This window comes from Phascolarctos cinereus, unplaced genomic scaffold (assembly GCF_003287225.1).
Source record: "Phascolarctos cinereus isolate Bilbo 61053 unplaced genomic scaffold, phaCin_HiC Scaffold_2;HRSCAF=192, whole genome shotgun sequence".
Lineage (NCBI taxonomy): Eukaryota > Metazoa > Chordata > Mammalia > Diprotodontia > Phascolarctidae > Phascolarctos > Phascolarctos cinereus.
This window is the reverse complement of record NW_027555625.1, coordinates 295439095-295461051: the sequence shown is the minus strand read 5'-3', so window position 1 is coordinate 295461051 and position 21957 is coordinate 295439095. Positions and strand designations below refer to the sequence as shown.

The window sequence follows — 21957 nt, the reverse complement described above, 5'->3', positions numbered from 1 at the left end:
CTTAAAAAGGAAGTTGTGATCAAAGAAAGCCAGGAAACAGATTATGCTGTTAGTAATCATATTTCCTTTTTTTTGGGGGGGGGAAGAGGGGTGGGTCAGGATTACCAAATTTGTAGATCAAAGGAATGCTGTAGATACAGTCTACCTAGATTTAAGTAAAACATTTGACAAATTCTCATGCTATTTTGGGGGAAATGATCTGGACTAGAGAATATAGGTTGATTTGGTTAGTTCAATGCCCAGATGCAGAGAATAGTCATTAATGGTTTGATGTCATCTTGGAAGGATGTCTCAAGTGGAGTACCTCAGGGAATGTTCTTATTTTTGTTCTCTTCAGTATTTTTATCAGTGATTTGGAGAAAAGTGACTAGATTACATGCTTATCAAATTCTCAGGTGACACAAAGCTGGGAGTCAGGATCCAAAAGTATTTTCAACAGGCTAAAATATTAGGCTGAATCAATAATGTGTGGGATGCCACTCAAAAATAAAGCACAGGTGTCCAAGGAGAAACAGAAAGTCAATTTATTATAGCTATAATTATTATTATTTCAAATCTTGAGATTTGGGTGTCCTTCCATCAGTAAGCTCCGATGAGGGGAGACAAGGGGCATAGACACATAAGCTGGCTTAAATAATAAAAAAAATTCCTCCTCCCCCACAGCCGTCCATTAACTTGGCTCACAATCTCACATGCCAGACGCTAACATAGGACAAAGGATATAGTATACATCTCTGTATTTCTTAGTTCGTTGAGGTAATGTCAAAGAAGCAATAAAAAATGTGCAGTTAGGAAGATAATTTACAATTGTTTTTGGGAGGTCTCAGGGATTGAATAGATAATGTTGGGAACAGAAAGACACCTGAATAAAACCCTGTCAAAGGGAGATATGGGGACTTGAACATTTAGGGGTTTTCCGGACTTGGGACAAAAGGTGCATCAAGATAAGATCAGAAGGCAGGCCAGGGCTTAATAACTAGACAAATTTTAACTGCTAATATTTGGCACTAAAAAAGAGAAGATCTTGCAGTAATCTATTCTTAACCCTATCCTAAGTTCTGAACTCACTACCTTAATTACACTGAGAAGTCTTCACTGGGACATCCCATTCAATAAGATGAAATTTAATATGGCTGAATATAAAATTTTTCTTTATGCCAAAAAGCATCAACTTTACTCATAGAGAAGTGTGGCTATACAGCGGTTTGGCTTCCAGTGAGAGCTCACTTCACTTACCCTGTTGAGAGGCCTCCCAGACCTCATCTTGGGGTACTTGGAGAACTAGTGCCTAGCAAGGCCTGCTTCCCTCAGTTTCTACCCCAGAGGGCACCCTAACCCACCTGCAATGACTCCTTTCCCATTTTCTCTCCTGGCCATACGCTGAATCCCCCATCCATGTCCCTGTGAGATGGAACCCAGGATCCTTTCTCTAACCTGTGGGTTTCATTTTCCCTTTCCCAAAGATGGCGGGCTGTCCCCTGGGACCAAACATCAGTTCATCCTAGGGTCCTCTGGGCCTTCCCAAAAGCCCTGCAGCTACACACTTGGGACCCGGGCCTTTTTATCCACTTTGAAGCTGAGAGTCTGAGAGTACATACTCACAGTGGGCATAAAGCCACATGATGGGTTTGAAGGGTAAAAGATCTATAAGATCCAAGATTGGCTACCACTTCTTTTCTTTAGCTATCCTTAAAAGTCAGGCTGCTTTTGTTTTGTTTTTGGAAGCAATCTGGGTTGCCAGAGTAGCTACTAAGTGTCTGAGGCAGGATTTGAACTCTGGTCCTCCTGACTCCAGAGTCAGTGTTCTATCCATTGTGTCACCTAGTTGCCCCTAAGCCTTCTTAATCACTGAGCAGATGGTGGAGCTCAAGCAGCCACTACCTGGACTTCTGTGAGATAACAGGAGGACCTAGAATGTGGCTGCTTGAGATCAGCACTGTGGAGGTGATGCTTAATATTGGAATAGAGTTGGAGATAGTGAGGAAAGAGGATCTTTATTCCTGAAACTAGTAGATATTGGTGATTCCCATCTGGCTTTTGAGCTGCAGGGGAAAACTGATTTTTCTCACTTCTTTTTCCTGTTAAAATCCATAATCTGGAGATGGGATTCTGGACACACTACCTTCTGTTGTTTATATAGAATATATGAACATATCTGTTTATAGATATCATATAAACACATCTCTTTAAATGTTTATATGTTCTCCGTGGTCATGGTTCAGTCATTTCAGTTGTGTCTAACTCTCTGTGACTCCATTTGGGGATTTTCTTGGCAAAGATACTGGAGTAGTTTGCCATTTCCTTCTCCAGCTCATGGAGACTGATGGAGACGTGAAGACATTACAGATGAGGAGACTGAGGCAAGTAAGGTTAAGTGACTTGCCCAGGGTCATACAGTTAATAAGTTTCTGAGGCTGGATTTGAACTCATGAAGATGAGTCTTCCTTATTCCAAGCCTAGTGCTATATTCACTATGCCACCTAGTTGCTCTTTCTGTGAGCATAGTATGTTTAAAACCTGAGTCCTGTGTTGGAGGGAATGGGAAGAGAGTTATGACAAAGATAACAGAACCCAAACACACAAGGTGGGGACTCTAGAACTGTGCGTGTGTTGTAAATTTTATTTTTTGAACAACATTTTGTTTCATCTGCTGGTTTAATTCTAGACCCAGGCAGCAGTCTCTGAATCTATGGCCTGGCAGTGAGGCAGCAGTTTGTACTTCTGTGGGTTGAGCAACCTCTGGTGGCAGTAAAGATACTGCATCCATTAATAAAATTCATTCTAAAATATTACCTTTTCTGCTACATCACATTCATTTCCAAAAAATTCCTTTCCCCTACCTATTAATCCATCCCTCCTAATGAAGACTTAAAGAGAGAGCGAAAGTTAAGCAAAATTAACCAATATGTATGTGACAGTTTTATGCAGTATCCTGTATCCATGGTCACCCCCATATCTTATATAAAAGAAGGGATGTGCATTTCCTCATTTCTTCTCTAGAGCCAAAAATTGGTCATTATAATTATATGGCATTCAGCTTCAGATTTTTAAAATTTGATTTACACTGTGATAACCACTTTGTATATTGTATTCCTGATTCTGTTTACTTCACATTGTATCAGTTTTTATATGTGTGTATGTATATATGGATATATAGTACATATATACACATACATACATATATATACATACACACATATGTGTAAATGTATGTGTGTGCGCACACATCCCCTGGATTCATATTTACAATTTCTTAAAGCACAAGAACAACATTCAGTTGCGTTTGTGTATCACAATTTGTATAGCCATTTCCCAGTTAATAGACAATAACTTTGTTTCCTGTTCTTTGCTTCTATGAAAAGTATTGTTGTGAATGCTTTAGCATTTCAGGAATCTTTCTTTCTATCTTTGACCTCCTTGGGATTTGTACCTAACAGTGGGTGCATACCAAAGGATATGGGCATTTAGTCACTTTTTTAAAATAGCATAATTCTAAATTGCTTTTCAGAATGACTGGATCAGTCCCCTGTTACAGTGATAGGATATTAGTGTGCTCATCTGGCTATTTCCATTTTTTTGACATCTTTGTCAGTTTGATAGGTATGAGGTAAAAACTTACAGGTATTTTGATTTGTATTTTTTTTTGTTTTAGTAATTTGGTATAATCTTTCATAATGCTGCTAATGATTTGTAATTCTTTTGAGAGCTGTTCTCTTTTGACCATTTATCCACTGGGGAGTGGCTCCTATGCTTTAACAAATGATAATTATGATGATTTCAGAGAAGCATAGCAACAGTTATGAGTTGATGCAAAGTGGAGTAAATAAAACCAGGAAAATAATATACACAATGATTGCAACAATTTTAATTTAACAAATTAGATTGAAACCACAAGAAAAATAACAAAACTGAACATTGTATATTTATGATGGCCAAGCTTAATTCTAAGGAAGAGATAAGAAAATGAGCTTCCTTCCCTTCTTTGTAAGACTGAGGAACTGTGGGCATGAAACACGACTTATGTGTTAAGGCTACATTGCTATGTTGGTTAGTTTCGTTTAACTGCTTTTTTTTCTTTGTTTCATTCTTTGTTGCAAAGGATAGCTCTTGAGTAGGGAAGGGGAGAATAAAGAGGAAGGGCAAAGGAAACAGGCATGTATTAAGCACAGTCCTATATGCCAGGTACCGTGCTAAGTACTTTTTACAAGTATTATCTCATTTGATTCTCACAACAATCCTGGGAGGTTGGTGCTGTTGTTATTCCCATTTTACAGTTGAGAAAACTAAGGAAGATAGAGAGTAGTTAAGTGACTTGCCCAGGGTCACCAAGTTAGTAAGTGTTTGATACCAGATTTGAACACAGGTCTTCCTTAACCTATGCCCAGTGCTTTATTCACTGTACCACCTAGTTGCTCTCAGGGAGATTTCATATGTGTGTGTGTGTGTGTGTGTGTATGTATGTATGTATATATGTATATATATACACACTTACATACACATATATATGTATGTATGTATGTATATATGTATATACATACACACTTACATACACATATATGTATGTATGTATGTATATATGTATATATATACACACACACATACATACACACATACACACACATATATACCTATGTACACATATACACATGTATTCATATATACACAATAAGTATATGTATATTGTGTATATGTATGCATACATATCCATATATGTACATATCTTAATGCAACTGATACATTAAGAAATTTCTATTTCATGTATTATTAATTTCAGTATTTTATATTTCTTTAGGTCATCTTCAATATATTTAAATTTTCAGTTTTTCTAGCACCTAATTGTATATAATATGCTGCATCCTGTAATAGTAGGTTCCTAATGCTCTTTATTTTCTTTTCTGTTTGTTGATATTTTACTTTGTTCAGTTTTTATTTTGGCAATTTTATGTTCTTCCCTCTTTTTAACTGGTTAGCTAAAATTTTACCAATATTGTAGGTCTTTTGAAAGGACTAGCTTTTAGATTTGCTTATCATTTTTTAGTCCTTTGCTTTCTCTTTTTTGTCAATTTTTCCTCTTATTTTTGAGATTTCCTCTTTGTTACTTATTTTAATTTTTATTGGTTGTTTTCCTAGCTTTTTAAACATTGCTTACTCATTCCATTAATCTCCTTTTTATATTTTTTGAATATATTTTCAGAGATATAATTTTTTTTCTCAGGAGAATACTTTAGCTGCATCCCTGAAATTTTGCTATGTTGCTTCATTTGGATGTGAACTTGGGGGGACCAATGCTATGTAGAAAGTGTTTGGACTAAGCCTACTCGCCCCAGAGACAGACTGGTATAGAGGAGAATGTTTATATTTTTATTTTCACTATGTCTTCAAACTAAGACATTTATGTTATGTATCTTAATACATATATATACTTAAAATAAGTATATTGATGTTAATTGGTTAAAATGGAACTGAGGAACTATTGGCTCATAGTTGGGAGAACACACCCAAAAGGAAGCTGAAGCCAGTAGAATTGAAGAATAAGCCCCTGGAACCTCTCTAGGTAATCCTAGAACCCTGAGGAGGAGAAATAAATTGCCTTGCTCTTGGAGAGAGAAGCCAGAAAAGCCAAGGTGGAGAAGCTAAGGGGTTGTCTTTCCTTGCCTTTTAGACAATTGGGGTGTGGCTAAACAAACTGTGGTATAGGAATGTAATGGAATATTTTCTGTAATGTGTAAGAAATGGAGACAGTTTCAGATAATCCTAGGTGATATGGCCTAGCAAAGTGAAATGAGCAGGATTAGGAGAACAATTTATACAAGGGCAAAAACATTGTAAAGAAAAACAGCTTTGAAAGACAAGAATTCTCATCAAAGCAGTGCCCAGCCGTGTTTCAAAAGACCTATAATGAAGCATGCAAACAACTTCCTGACATGGTTCCTCCTATTGGTTCTAATTCTTCCTTACAACATCACTAATGTGAAAATATGTTTAATGGGAATGTATATGTATAGCCTATATCAAATTGTGCACTGTCTTGGGGAGAGAGGTGGAGAGGGAGGGGGAGAAAAATTTAAAACTCAAAAGCTTATGGAAGTGGTTGTTGATAAATCAAAATAAATTAATTTTTTAAAAAAACTGCCTGAGAGAGAGAGATGTTGGATACAAGGTACAGAAAGAGACATGGCTACTATGGGTTTTGTTTTGCTTGATTATTCTTATTTATTACAAGAGTTTTCTTTCAGTTTTTAATTGGGGTGGGGTAGGGAGGAAAAGAGAGTTAACAGTAGTAAAGCCAAGAAGAAGGCAGGAATTGTAGCATTTGTTTTAAATGTAAAAGGAGGTCATTGTAATATTTTTTAAAAATGTACAGAGGAGAAAAAAACGAAAGTTCAGAAGGAAGTACAGAAAAGTGGCATAGTTTTGAAACTAATATATAGAATTTATCAAATACTTTATTTTTTAAAAAGCAAGCAATATGAAATGGAGATTCACTCTTTTTGTGTTCTTTAATATATATATAAATGCTATTTTCTGTTGGTAAAATTCAGAATAAAAAGAATTAAGAAATAAAAAATTTTTAAATATATTTTAGATTACAGTTTACAGTTCTTTGAGTTTTAGAACATCAAAATGAGTTGTTTTTTTTACTTTAGTGATCTATGAATTCAATATATCAGTACTTTGTTGTCTAAATTCAAAAGTTCCTGGAAAGTTTTCTTTTATTTTTCCTGCAGTGTGGTATTCAGCTTTAAAAAAAAAATGTTGGGGAGGGGGGAATTTCTTGCTGTTTTTCATGATTTCTGTGGCATCCACATGCTTACTGGGAAATTTTGGTTCATTTTCCTTCATGTCATAATACTCATTTGTATTATTATGGCTTGTTTTAGTTTTTATTTATTGTTAGTTTTATTTTTATGAGCTTATCTGATGGTTTACTTATCTGCTTGTGGGTGAAGTTTTTGCTAAGGTATTTTCCTTTATTCTTTTGGTATTTTGACCTTTCGCTTGTATTTGTAGACATTTGTCTCTAGTTTCCCTCCTTTTTTTTTCCATCTTCTCCTCCCACTGCTGCTTAGACCTTCGTCCAGGGCAGGTCATTCTTCACTTCCTTGACTTGGATAGGGATTATGGGAGCCTAACTCCTGTTCTTGGCCAGAGTAAACTTTAGAGGACAAGGAATGTTCTGTTCCCATCTGGGATTGTAGTTCCCTTTCTCTCCAGCATAGTGACTCTCCTCCAGCTGGCTCTGCTTCCTATTTAGCTGATTCTACTACAATGCTATACCGTCCATGTCTACTGCTTAACCTTCCTGTTGCTTTCTCTTAATTGGAAAGAATCAATGTCTGCTTCCTCTTTTTTGTTTTGTTTTGTTTTGTTTGTTTGTTTTTAGGCAGTTAGGGTTAAGTGATTTGCCCAGGGTCACATAGCAAGTAAGTATGAAGTGAGTGGTCTGAGATTGGATTTGAACTCAGGTACTCCTGACTTCAGGGCCGATACTCTATCCACTGTGCCACCTAGCTGCCCCTGCTTCCTCTTTTGGGGTGGAGGAGGTCAGACATTCATTGCTATCAGAGACCTGGCTGGTACACCTAAGGTCAGACCATGAAGCCTAAGTTTTTGAAGTTGGTTGTACCTACTATGCCTAGCATATAGAGAGGTTTAAAGAGTGTGGCTTCTTAAGTGGGAACTTGAAATATTTAAATTCTTCCATGTTATTTCACCTTGTGTAATGTTTCAGTCTTCATATTCTATGAATTCAGCTTTGAGTATTCTGTACCTGGCACATAATTCCTTTTTCTGAGGTTTGTTGCATTTGAGAGGTTTATGGAAAACAACCGCCATCTTACTAACAATATAGCTTTTGGTTTTTAAAATATTTAATGGATAACACTTTAGTGTTTGGACCATCCATCTATGGTACTTAATTTTCACTACTTGACTGACCCACATTTTTTCCCAATCATTTGTATCCTTCACAATATCTTTTACTTCTGACATGCAAATTATTAGTTAATATTCTTCCATTGATTTTCACCCATTCTTTCCATTGCTCTTTGGATAACCTGCAATTTTGATTTTTCTAAGATAGTGGTATACTAATGATCTGGGATTTTGTTACTGTGTATTGTCTTTTTTCCCTTGCTTTTTGGTGAGGTAATCAGGGTTAAGTGACTTGCCCAGGATCACACAGCTAGTAAGTGTCAAGTGTCTGAGGTCAGGATTTGAACTCAGGAACTCCTGACTTCAGGGCCGATACTCTATCCACTGGACCACCTAGCTGCCCCTGTGTATTGTCTTTTAATCAGTTCATTTGTTCTGTCTTTTAATCAGTTCATTTGTTCAGTCATTTGTTTTAAAAGTATTAATTAAATGTCTTTTGAGTATGAGGCACTAAGGAAATGAAACTTTCCCTGCCCTCAAGGGGCTTATATTCTGTTGGAGGGAGATGACATGCACATGGCTAAATAAATATAAAATATATGCAAAGCAATTTCTAGGCCTCATTTTCCTCATCTATAAATAATAGGGTTGTGTCACATGACTTCTAAGGTTCCTTCCATCAGAAAATATGGTCCTATGATCCTTTGGGTATATACAAATGAAAGCACCACATATGAAGTTGAAGAGTACGTCATTACTGACTTGGGGGGTCAGGAAACCTTGGAGGAGGTAGTAGTTAAATTTAAAATATATGTTAGAAATTACCCACATGAAGAAGGAGAAAGAGTGAATTCTAGGCATAGGAACTAACTTGAGCAAAGGCAAGGATGTGTGAGAGTTCGCAGAGGGTTTGGGGACACAGAGTTGTCTGATTTGGCTGGACTCCTGCGTACAGCTGAGTAGTAGTGTAGAACCAGATTGTGGAACACAGTGCCTGGCACATAGTAGGAACTTAATAAATGTTTGTTGGTTGATTGAAAGACTTGAATGGCAAGCACATGGATTTAAAGTTTACTCAGTAGTTGATATGGAACCACTGAAGGGTTTTGAGCAGAGGAGTGCCATGACCAAATCTGTGCTTGTGGAACATCATTCAGGCACCATGAGAAGTAGGAATGGTAGGCATTGTTATCCTCCTTTAAATATAAGGAGATTGAAGGTCAAAAGAGGGGAAGGGACAAGCTCAAAATCCCATGCCTGGTAACTGACAGACCTTGGAATCAATCCCAATGTTCTTTCTTCAGGTCCCAAGGTGACAACCACCACCATTTATCAAGCATCTGTGTGTAAAGCACTGTGCTAGGTGGGGGGTGGGGAGAAGGTGGGAGGGATATAAAACCAAAAATAAAACAGTCCCTGCTCCCTAAGAGCTTACATTTTAAGATGATAGAATATGCATACAGATGAGCAAAATGCAAGGTAATTTGAATAAAGAGTGACTCACCTAGACAGTGATGTCAAATTCAAACAGAAACAAATCCCTGGAGGCAGCCCTTTGACTTAGAAAACAATAGATTAACGTTATGTTGTATTATTGTTGTTGAGTTGTTTCAGTCTTGTCCAGCTCTTTGTGACCCCATTTGGGGTTTTTTTGGCAAGGGTACTGGAGTGGTTTGCCATTTCCTTCTCCAACTCATTTTATAGATGAGGAACTGAGGCAAACAAGGTTAAGTGATTGTCCAGGGTCATGCAGCTAGTGTCTGAAGCTGTGTTTGAACGCACGAAGATGAGTCTGATTCTAAGCCCAGTGCCGTATCCACTGCGCTGCCTAACTGCCCCATGTTGTATTGTATTTTTGTTTATTTTGTTAAACATTTCCCAGTTACATTTTAATCTGGTTTAAGTTGCACTGGGAGTTTTGTAGGCCCAAGGCAACCATAACTTGATACTTCTGATGTAGATAATACTTAATGAACTTTTAAAGACACTAGGATTTACAAAAGGCAGAGGTGAGTAGGAAATGAATGCAATGTGTGGAGGATAGTGTGTAAAGGCACAGACATGCAGGAAGACTAATTAGGAAGTTCTTAAATGATGACTAGTGTGTCTGGCAAGTGTCATCTGGAGATAAGATAAAGGAGACGTGGAGGAAGAGATGACAAGATAACTAATAGATTGATAGATAGAAGCACTCTTACTACATGTCAGGCACTATGCTAAGTGCTAGAGGTACAATATAAGCAAATAAGACAGTCCCTCACCCTTAAGAGGCTTACATCCTAATGGGGAAAGTTAACACATAAAGAGAGGCTAAAAATGGGGCCGTGAGGAAAGGTACCTATGTAGGGGCAAGGTGTTTCTCGAGGAGGTGGAGAAATCTCAAGAGTAAGTAAAGTCAGAGTTAAGTGAGCATGGCTGGCATCCCTCCAGAAATGGCAATCTAAAAAAAGGGATTAGCCAATCAGGATAGTAGGGTTTCAGAGGGGCCATGGGGATCGGGTGAGGGAAAAGGAAAACTCAAAGAGGAATCCGGATTATGATCCTGAGTTACTGGGAAATAGGTATTTCAATAGAAATAGGAAAGTTTGAGGGAGTGACAAACGGGGGAAAAGAATGAATTTTGATGAAAAAAGCTGTTTTCTTTTCTCCTCCTCCTCCTTTTTCTTCATTTTCCTGGTGTAGGCAGCTGCTTGTGAGGAACTGCTATAGCTTTGGAGTTGATTGCAGTACAGAGAGGTTGTCTCTTGCCTAGAATCATATAGCCAGTATGTGTCAGAGGTAGGATTTCAATCCAGACCTTCCTGACCCCAGTGCTCTTTATCAGCCACACCATGGTTATTTCTCTAACCCTCATTTTAATATGAGATCTTTCTATCATAACACATATGCCTCTCTAGATAACATGTTTTTAAATAATCTTCAGGTACTGTTGGGCTTCTTTTATAGATTTATTTTTTATTCCCAATTCTTTCCCTATTAACAACAAACTCACCTTCTGAGAGGTCAGAGCCAGCCTACTGAGGCAGAGATTTTCTGCAAACTACAACTGGGTCAGGGTCTAAGCAAAATTCCAGCTCCTGAGCCTGCATTGCTCTGGCTAGCCTGTGTGTTGTTTCCCCAAACCCCCCACCTCCCAGCCCCCTCCATGCCTCCACCTCTCTCTTGAACCAGTCCCTAGACCTGATATGATCTGCATTACACAACAAAAGGGCTGTTTCTGGTACCCATTCTGGTGGAGGAAGTTGGAGTTGGGGCTTATAAGGTTTCCATGGAGACAAACTGGAGCTGCTGTGTCTTTATGGAGATGTGAAGGGCAGAGAGTATGGCCTGTGACTAGGGGAGGATCAGTGATCTTCTCTTAGTCTTTCCCCCTCTCACCCAGGGTTGTCTGTGAGCTTAGCCAGGGGCTTAGGATTGTTTAGAGGCTTGGGAACTCTATTACTAGACTTGGTCAGGGAAAAGTTGCTGGTAACAATCAGGACTTAGGGGAAATGAATGGCTGGAGCTTCTAGGGAAAGAGCCCTGGGCTACCAGTCACTGGGCTCTAGCTTTGACTGTTTTCTTTCTCAATGTGCAACCTTGGGAATGTTACTTTCCCACTCTGGGGCTCAGTTTCCAGATATGTAAAATGAAGAGGTTAGATTAGATGGCTTTTATTGTCCTTACACCACTACATTAAGCTCTTCCTCATACCCTGAACTGCCTGTGTCTTTCCTCTTAAACTACTTTGTATTTAACTACTTTATTCGGGTGTCCCAAAAGTCTTAGTGCAGTTTAAAGCTTTACTAGCTTTAATTTACTAGCATAAAGGCTGCAAACTTGCAAAAACATCATTTTTGAAGCTCAATTATTTAAATTTATTTTACACTTCTTTAGTTTTATAAATTTGGGATAATAAGTTTAAATTTTCAATTTTGAGAAGTTGGGATACCCTGTCATTATGCATTGCCCGTGAAACAGTTTCTGGGTGATATTGGTCTCACAGCTGTGAATCCATACAAGTCCTCTTGCCTGGCCACTTCAGTCACTTGATTTATATCCATTAGAAATAGATCTAATATTTTTCTTGTAGGGTTACGTCAAAACTTGATCTTTGAATATATGCACTAAAACTTGTTCTTTGGGTGACCTTATGCCAGGGTTACAAATGAAATCCTTTTAGTCACTGAACAGCAACTGCTAAAAGTTTGGGGTTTTTTTTGTTTTGTTTGTTACAAAATTCAAATATCTAGAGTGATGTATAGTCACATGACAGTGACTATGTGGAATTTTAATAAGAAACAATATTTTTAAATTGTACATAATTAACCTTTCAAATGACTTTTTGCAAATTTATAGCACTGATATTTCTTTTTTTAAAGTTATAGAATACAACAAGCATTTCTATAACATAGTACAATAAAAAAAGATGATCACACATGAAATCACAAATTCACTATGTACAACTTGTTATTCCTTTTAAATACACAACAAAGTTATCAAGTAAATTTCCTTCCCCCCTTTTCTCCCCTCCCCCTCCTCAGAGATGGCTGCCATTAAACCAATTAGGTATATTTATGTAAAATTATTCTATACATACTTCTATCAGTTCTTTCTCTGGATGCAGATAACGTCTTTCTTCATATGTCCTTTATAGTTTTTTTGTCCTTTATAGCTAATTGAAGTATTCATAACAGTCAAAATTACTTATTCTTTCAAAGTCATTCTTAAAACAATATTGCTGTTACTGTATACAATGTTCTCTTGGCTCTGCTCATTTCACTTTTCATTATTTCGTGCAAGTCTTTCCATGTTTTTCTAAGGTCATTGATATTTCTAAATTTTCTGAAGGAAGCCTTTCCCAATCCCTTTCACTTCCAACATTCAAATAATTATCTACTCTCTGTTAAGTATTTTCTATTTATCCTATATATAGCTTATTTGTATATATTTGTTTATTGTATCCTTCATTAGAATGTAAGCACCTTGAGGCAGTGACTGTCTTTGGCTTCCTTTTCTACCTCAGAGCTCAGCATAGTACCTGGAACACAGTAGGTACTTAAAGGTTTATTAACTGATTGATTGAAGTTATTCAAGCTTAAAACTACACTGATTTTGGAGACACTTTACATTTATTCTATATATATACTACATATACACGTACATATCCTTGCTGTCTGTGAACAGGGACTATTTCATTCATTATATTCTATGCCCAGCTCCTAGCACAAAGCCTGGCACACAGTAGGTATTTAATATCTGTCGACTGATTGTACCATTCTATGCCCTAGTAGGCACTTAGTAAACATATACTGAAGTCTCTTCCAGGTCTGATGCTGAATGCTTTGCTTTAAAGCTCTTACAGCTTTAGCATTCTATCGTTCTAACGTTCCTTCCAGCTCTAACATTCTAATAGCTTAAAAAAAAAAAAAGCCCTTTCAGCTCGTCTTTGCGTGACTCGCTGAAGGAGTTGGCGGATCCCCAAGGACGATTCTGGCAGGTAGCTTAAGTCTTGGATTGTGTCTGCGCAGGCGCAGTTTCTGTCTGCCTGGGAATGCGCGCGCAGCCCCTGTGCGGTTTGTAGGGACTTCTGCTCGGAGGCGCGTCCTTTGTCTGTGGTGAGTTCGTCCCCGGGGACCCCAAACACCAGGTATTTAGGGGCCCGGGCATCTAGCCGACTTCCCCGCTGCCCCCTCAGTCAGATCAGGGCAGCTCTCCACGCTGAGGGTGGGGCCGGAGCCGAAGGGTGTAAGCAAAGCAGTGCATTAAAGGGACCTTGGGGGCGCCTGACAAGCTTTCCCTTCTGCGCATGTGCCGAGGGCCGGCCCCGCCCACTCCCCGCCTCTCCTCTCTTTTCCCTTCCTCTCGGAGTGAGTTTGATCCCGCCCACCTGTCACTGCCTTAGCCTCTTTACTTGAGACGGGTGAAGATACCTTCCTTATGGACAGGCTGGGAGGAGAGATGGGTTGGGGAAGGCAGAAGGAAAACGGGTCTTAGAGGCTTTTTTAAAGTCCTGTGTTTTGTTCCAGCCGTTCTACAGCATTCAGAACTAGAGGCCATCGAGTATAACCGGCCTGCAATTTTGTTGTCTCCCTTGTTAGAGTGTAAGCTCCTTGAGGGCAGCGACTGTCTTTTGCCATTTTTTTATATCCTTAGCGCTTAGCACAGCGCCTGGCACCTAGGAGGTGCTTAATAAATGTTTATTGATTGATAGAAGAAATTAAAACACAGAGAAAGTGATTTAAGCTAAGTCACACAGTAAATTAGTGACAGAGTTAAGATTCATTCATTCAAAGAATATTTATTAAACCCCTACCATGTTCCCAGATACTGTGTTAGGCACTGGGGAATCCTAATATAAAAAAGAAAGAGTTCCTGACCTGGATTTTACATATATCTTTATGTACAAAGATGAGTAAATCAGGAATAATGGGGGGGGCAGGATGCTAAAAACTGGGAAGAAGCAGATCAGGAAAATTCTTTTGTAAGGAGTGACATTTGAACTGAACCTTGAAGGAAGTTAGGGAAGAGTCTGAGGTGAGGGAGTATGATCCACTTAACCAACAAACATTTATTAAGCCAGGGTACAGAGACAAAAGTTAGTCTTTCTTTTTCTGCTTGGAAGAAAGCCTTTGCAAAATTAAGGCGACAGGGATTGAAATGACATTTATGGTTATGGGCAACTGAAGAAGTAGATTGGCTGGAATGTAGAGTTTGCAAATATGAGCAATGTGTAATAAAACTGGAAAGGTAGGTTGTGGTCAGATTGTACTAGCTTTGAGTGCCAAACAGAGGGGTTCATATTTTATCCTAGAGGTAAAAGCTAGAGATTCCAGAGCTGGAAAGTAATAGTATTTGAACCACAAAGCCTAATGACTATACCACAGCTTGGAATAACTGGATTCTGGCTTAGTTAACAACTAATGTGCTGTATTTATTGGTCTCCTGGGGATCTCATTTTTTTCTGTGATTTTATTTTCCTGAGTGACTTTAAGGTTCAGAATATAAAATGAAGTTGTGTCACTTAAAAAAAAACTATTAAATAACTTAGTAGGAAAAAAACCACTCAGTTATTCTCATTCTGGCATGATCTTAAATATATGTTGTACATGGTTAAAATTGATCCTATAGACATTAATATACTACAATGATTATTATTATTACTTATTGTTTTTAATGGTAACTTAGAGTAGTTGATAGAGAGGCAGCCTTGGAATCAGGAAGACTTGGGTTCAAGTCCTGCTTCTTACACATATTTGCTAGGTCAGCCTGGGAAAGCCATTTAACTTCTCAGAGTGGTAGGCATTTTTTCTAAGACTGTAAGTGGCTGAAAAGGTGCTTTTCTTTCCTAGTAGAAGGAATTTCTTTTTTTTGGAATTCCCTATTTCAGTCCAAAAAAGATCTTCCTTTGAAGTCCATCATAAATGTCTCCTCATAATACAGAGATAAGTGTAAACATTGACGTGAGTATAAGCATTGACAAACTTCCAAATTAGAAAGACTAGCTGAAGACTGACCTAAATAATGTAGAAACTAATTACCACCATGTAATTAATTTTTCTATATGTAGCAAATACAAAATACTACAACCTTGGAGTCACAGATTCCAGAATGGCAATAACACATTTATATAGCAACAAACCTTTTGGGTAGGTAGGTATTATTGCCCCTATTTTACAGATAAGAAACTAAGTCCCTAAAAAGTAAATAACTTAACCAGGATTACACAGGTTAAGTAAATAGCACAATCAGAATTCAAACCCAGGTCTTTTCATTACAAAGCCAGTGCTCTTAACACTGCACTGTGCTGTGAATTGTCTGATGTCTGTTAGCTGGAGGCACAGCCAGAACTCAAGCTCATCACAGTCTAGTGCCTTTTCCTTTATTCCATGTTGCTTATGTATTGATATAATGCATATGTTTGTAATTTTTCAAAGCCATGAAGTAAAATGCAGTTAGGTTGGTTATTCCCATCCTGTTTCTAGTTTTTTCATTGTTTTATCATTATAAAAATAGCTTCTCTGTGACTATTCTTATATAAACTAATTGCTTCTAGCATAAAGACTTACACAATCCTACAATTCTTTGTAAATCATTTTTCTCTTGATTTATCACAGTCATTAGGAAATGTTGGTAAAGAGTCTACTTTTAGCAAGGGAAGCAAATTCCCTTAGACCAGGTGCCTGTTAACTTGGGAATTAAAAATGTTTGTAGTTTCTCTCAGATAAAGGAGAATTACTTCCTAGAAATGACTTGTAATTAAGAAAAATTTCACACACCTACAGCCTCTATAATATACATAATTTCTTAATGAGACCACACACACACACACACACACACACACACACACACACACATACATATAAGTAAAATAAATACATATCTGTCTATTTAGCCAGGGACAAAGGGGAGGGGCAGGAAAGAATTCAGTATAACATTTAGGGTCCTATGTTGGAATTGTACCAGATACCTTTATGAATGAGAAAAATGATCCTTGCCTTCACAGAACTTGCAGTCTAGTAGGGAGATACAACACATAATGAATAGATTATGATAGTACATAAGAGAAGTTGAAACTAAATGCTGTGATTGGCTATGACTTCCTGTGCAGTCTGTTTGGCCCTAAGAACCTATATTTGATAGAAGTAGTAATAATGACAACTGACATTTCTATGGCATTGTAAGGTTTATAAACCACTTTCCCAAATAAACCATGTTAGATAATGCAAATATTATTATCTTAACTTTGCAGATGAAGAAAATGAGGCTGCAAGAAGACATCACAGAACTAATAAGTGTCACAGTTAGGATTTGAACCAATGTCTCCATTCTCCAGATCTGGTGTGATTGCCAGTGCATCAGGTGACCTTTCAGGTATTTATTGAACAATGGTCCAACTTTCATTCTTTATAAACCTCTTGGTCTGATAAGGGCAGTGACCTAAAGGCCTAGAGAGGAGCCAGAGCCTCCTTTGTGTGGTTGGGGCTGTTACTGTCACATGTTAATATGAGAGGTAGGATGGTACTAGATTTTAAAAGGCCTTGAATGTCAAGATATTAGGAGTTTGGACTTTAGCTTTTAAATGGTATAGAGCAGAGGAGTAACTTGATCAGATCTACATGAATAAGGACAATCTGGCTGTGGTCTGAAGAACACATTGGATGGAGAGAGTGTGGAAGTGGCAAAATCTGCTAGGAGGCTATTTCGGTAAAACAGGTAGGTAGATACTGGTAAGGGCCTGTATGAGGGTGATAGAAGTAGGAATAGAGAGGATAGAATATAGAAAAGGGAATACGATGATGAAATTGACAGAATTTGGTAACTGATTAGATACGAGTGGTGAGGATGAGATTGAGGTTTTGTGTCTGAGGCTGTTGAGTTCCTCCTTTTGTCTCTAATTGATATCTTTGACCCACAGGGTTCCTCAATAGAATGTTTAAGCTTGCAGTCTGAGTGATTGAGGCCAGCTTTCTTCTAGGGATGCGGATTTGAATTGCAGATTGAACATCCCATCTGGAGAGGATGCCCCTGAACAAGGTAATGGGAATGCTCCTGAGCTTAATGTGTAAGATGCAAAAATAGATACCAACGTCCTCTTAGAGAGAGAATAGGGAAAACAAAGGATATTTAAATCCTCAGTATGTTCTTTGTGTATTACATTGTTATTATAATATATTATATTGTTGTTATATATTATAATATATAATATTATGTATTTGACTTGGTTAGATTTGACCTGGAGTAGCTGTATTTATTATTATTTTATTCTGAATTTAACTAATATATATATAAAAATTATATAATTATGTAAGTTATATAATTATATACAATAATTATGCATTATTTTAGAAACAATCTAATCCACCCTGTGCTTGAATAGAATTACCTCTAGGACATCCCCAGTGAATGGCATTCATCTTCTTCTTGAAGGACCTCCAGTGAAGGGGAGTCCATTAATTCTCAAGGCTTCCCATTTTACTTTAGGACGCTTCTGGGTGTTAGGAAGTCCTTTATTATATTGACCCAAACTCTGTCTCTTCTTTCAACTTCCACCCCTTCCTTCTAGTTCTCTTTTTGGGGCCAAAAATAATAAGTCAAATCTGTCTTTCCCATAACAACTCTCTACATATTTGAAGATAACATTCACGTCCCCCAAGCCTTCTCTCTTTTGGATTATACTAGTCATCATACAGTATGATGTCCAGTCTCCTCATTCTCGTGAGCATCCTTTTCTGCATATTTCATCTTACCAATGTGGTCACATTGTTAAAAGCAAAATGTTAAATAGTGGTAGGACCAAGAATAGATTTCTGTGGAAACTTTACTAGAGATCCTCCCGTAAGTTGATAGGAAGTCATTAATGACTATTCCATTCTGGTGATTCAACCACTTCTGAATCCACCTGACCATAGTATCATCTTGTCTTCAAGGATAGTATGAGAAATGTTGTTGAATACTTTGCTGAAATCTGTGTCTCTGGTGTTTCTGTGATCTACCAGTTTAATAACTCTGTTAAAAAAGAAAGTAAGGTTAGTTTGTCTTGATCTGTTTTTTTGAAGTCATGGTGCCTCTTGGTTTTCACTGCTTCTATTTTAAAATGTTCAGAAACCATCCCTTTAATAATACAGACATTATTCTATATATCCCTTCGCTGGCTATTCTTTGTTCCCTTCACTATCTAAACTCTTTGGTGAACCAACTCAACTCTGCACTAGCTTCCATTCTGGAATCCTTTATCCCCTTGTCCTAACACTAATGTGCCTTGAGAAACCCAACCCTAGATTAGAAAATGATTTTTGTTTGTTTTAATGAGCCAGTATCCTTCTTCTCAATCTTCCCCATGTGAGAGCATGAGAAAAGCAAAGCCCAATACAAACATGTATAGCCACTCAAAACCAGTGTCTACACTGGTCATGTCCTAAAAATATTTGTCTCATTCTACATTCTGAGTCTTTCACCTCTCTATCAGGAGATGGGTAGCATGTTTTGTTCTTTCTTCAATAAGTCTCATTTCTTTTCCAATTTTTTCCTCAAATTCTCTCATTCCACTTATAAAAATGTTTTTTAACTCTTACTTCATCTCTTCCAGAAATTCTAGTTGAACGTGTGCTCCAGCTGTGTTTTTCTTTCAGACTTTATTTGTAGATGTTTTGGCATCATTTTATTATTGTGTGTTCGTGTCTTGTGCTTCCCAGCCATCATAATGACTCGCTATAGTGGAGTTCTTTTTTGTTTGCCCATTTCTTCAGCCTACTTACTGACTTCAGACTTGACATTAGGGCTGAGCTCTATGGCATTTCTGGAAAAAAGGTCTAGGCTGATCCTGTTGCTGCATCTTGAGTTACTGAGTTTTGTATTGTTCAAGAATCTCAGGGACAGGTTGGTGATATGCAAGCTTTCAGTGATTCCCAAAATGGTCTGATCCAGGGCAAAGTCTAATTGGTGCTCCTCTGCTTTGAGCTCTGCAAATTTCTGACCTCAGTTTGGGTTTGTTTAAGAGTAAGTTGTTTCTGGATTTCCTCCCATTAACCATCTGGAAAGCTCTCTTGATTCAAAGTGGCAGAATTTAGTTTCTATTTTGTCTGCTCCCGCCCTGATTATTTCTCTGCAGGCGGGGCTAGAGGCTGAAGTGCTCTGAGCTTTGGGTCTGAGCTATACCACTCCTGCTGCTGTTGGCTTTCTCCTTTCTTGATTCCTGAACCCAGGAATTCCTTACTGAGGAATGCCACCCCTATGTACAGGTCCCTTTCGAAGTTTGCCCTGGATCTGTGACCCAGAACTAGGCAGTAGGAGACAAAATTGCCAATTTATACCTGTTCCCCAGTGAAGTACCCCATTTTGAGTCCTGGTATGAGTTTGAGACTTCCTCTGGTCCTACTGCACAGGATCCTTCTGGTTACCGGAGTGCTTTATATATAGCATGCTCCTGTCCAACCCGGTCTCCAGTGTCCAGAAAACTCTATTTCTGTTTCCCTATGCTAAGCTGGGCTGTATAAATGACTCACTGTGACTTTTCCTGGCTTTCCCTATCAGGATTTTCTGGATATGTTTGGAAAATTTTGTGGAGTGGAGCTCACCACACTGTCCCCTACCACTCTACTATCTTAGGTCCATTTCCCTCCAATCCCTCCAGTTGGGAGCAGACTAACCATACTGTGACTTCTCTTTGACTTGGTTAGATTTGACCTGGAGTAGCTGTATTTATTATTATTTTATTCTGAATTTAACTAACATCAGATAAGAAGAGCATTCTGTCCTATCAGTCTTGATCTCAGGCAAAAGTAAAAATGGGATGGATTAAGAGAGACAAGGAAGGAAACCATCGTATACTTAAAGGTGTCAGAAATAATGAAATGATATCATTATGAACTATATATGTTCTGAATGGTGTAGAACCTAAGTACCTAAAGGAAAAACTAACTGAAATTATACAAAGATGTAGATAGTAAGACAATAATTATATGGGATTTCAATGTGCCTTTCTCCAGTGTAGAAAAATATAATAAAAACAAGAAGTTAAAGGTCAGAAAAGAATATTTAAAAAATTAATATGATAACTTACGACAATTATTGAATGCAATCTAAAGGAATTAACCTATTTTTCCCAGCATTGTACATCAGTTTTACAAAATAACTCATAAATAAATGTAGACAGACAGAAATAGTAAATATATTGTTAACATACTATTATGCAGTGAAATTGACTTTGCTATTTCAGGAATCCCTGACATTCAAAGATGTGGCAGTGGACTTCACCCAGGAGGAGTGGGGACAACTGGATCCTGCTCAGAGGAACCTCTATAGGGAGGTGATGCTGGAGAACTACAGGAACCTAGTTTTTCTAGGTAAGGGCAGTTTCTCCCCATGACATTGAACTTTCCTATTTGGGTTTCTTTAATTTTTCCATTGTTAAAAGCTGTGGAGCCTCTGAATTGATTAGCTGAGGCTCGTTTGTTTTTTTGGTGCAGGAGCTAAAGACTTGTGATCATTTTGCAATCAGTAGTCTCGATGTTTCTGCTCTCTGTTCATAGGTGAAAGGGCTTTGTTTTATGGAACTGGATGTGACTGATTCATTGTGCTTTACATAAACACTTTTACTGTACGTGTACATTTTTTTAGTCATCTACTTCCCTAGGTGAAGAATTTTCCCCAAAAGTCCCACTGAAAATATCTATAAATGTGGGAGACTTCCATTCTTTTAACAAAGAGAGAGATTTATAAGCCAAATTATATTTCCAAGTTAAAATCATCTCTTCCCCTCTCTTTCTAGCAACATCTAGTAATGCTGAGTACTTTTGAAGAGTCTTTTGCATTATTCTCTAATATCATTACTTTTCGTTCCTGAAGAGGAAATGGCCAGAATTTAATTCTGAGATGACGTTATCCCTCCACAAATAACTGTTTTCCATTTCTTTCCTCTTTCAGGGTATCCCTTTTCCAAACCCAATATGATCTCCCAGTTGGAGCAAGGGGAGGAGCCATGGATCCTGGAAAAAGAAATCTCAAGGTGCATTTATGCAGGTGAGTGAGTAAAAACTAGCTCAGAGAGTCACTTGGGGTAAATGTATATTAGGAAACCCTCTTCAAAGTGCCTTCTCCCTAACTCCAAATCCCTGAAGCCATTGGAAAAGGGCTGCTAACCAAACATCTGTCCTCTCTGGAGCCTATCCTTTTCTACCTCTTCAAGGACATTGATCCCATGAATATTCTTTTCTTCTTTAGCATCCTTATTCTCTTCCTCTTCACTGGCCCTTTCCCTTCTGTCTTCAGATTTGGATAGATCTGCCCTTAAATATCTTAAAAGAAAACAAAACAAAGGAACTCTCTTGCTTTGCCCTGTTGCCCCTTAATTCCCTTCAGATTTCTCATTTTTACTCAGATTTCTCAAATGTATTACCTATATCCACTGCTTCCACCTGCCCTTACTAAAATCCTAACACCCATCCCCACTACTGTATGAAATCTGTTCTAGAAGGTTAATACTGACAGTCTTTTTCGTTGTTAATGATTCTTAACATCAGTGCCTCATTTGGAAGGTACAGCCCTTACTGAAAGTATATCCTTCTTTGATTTTTTACATCTTGTCCAGTCCAAATTTTCTCT

The 21957-nt window shown here is 37.9% G+C and overlaps 2 protein-coding genes across 6 annotated transcripts in view; both read left to right on the top strand.

Annotated features, from left to right (window-relative positions):
- The window catches only part of LOC110207382 (uncharacterized), a 73629-nt gene that overhangs the window by 18534 nt on the left and 33138 nt on the right, over window positions 1-21957 (top strand). The window contains 1 exon segment of the mRNA XM_078150114.1: window positions 11836-11842. Within this exon segment, the coding sequence (XP_078006240.1) occupies window positions 11836-11842 (7 nt within the window).
- Window positions 13397-21957, top strand: part of LOC110207378 (zinc finger protein 69 homolog B-like) — a 34002-nt gene continuing 25441 nt past the window's right edge. For all 5 annotated transcript variants that reach the window (XR_002324144.2, XM_020984987.2, XM_020984989.2 and 2 more), the window contains exons 1-5: window positions 13397-13472; window positions 16607-16728; window positions 17273-17391; window positions 20573-20699; window positions 21280-21375. Coding sequence is in view for 4 of the 5 variants with exons in the window: in XM_020984987.2 (XP_020840646.1) it covers window positions 17377-17391; window positions 20573-20699; window positions 21280-21375 (238 nt within the window). In the remaining variant the exon portion in view is untranslated. The remainder of the gene's footprint in view (window positions 13473-16606; window positions 16729-17272; window positions 17392-20572; window positions 20700-21279; window positions 21376-21957) is intronic.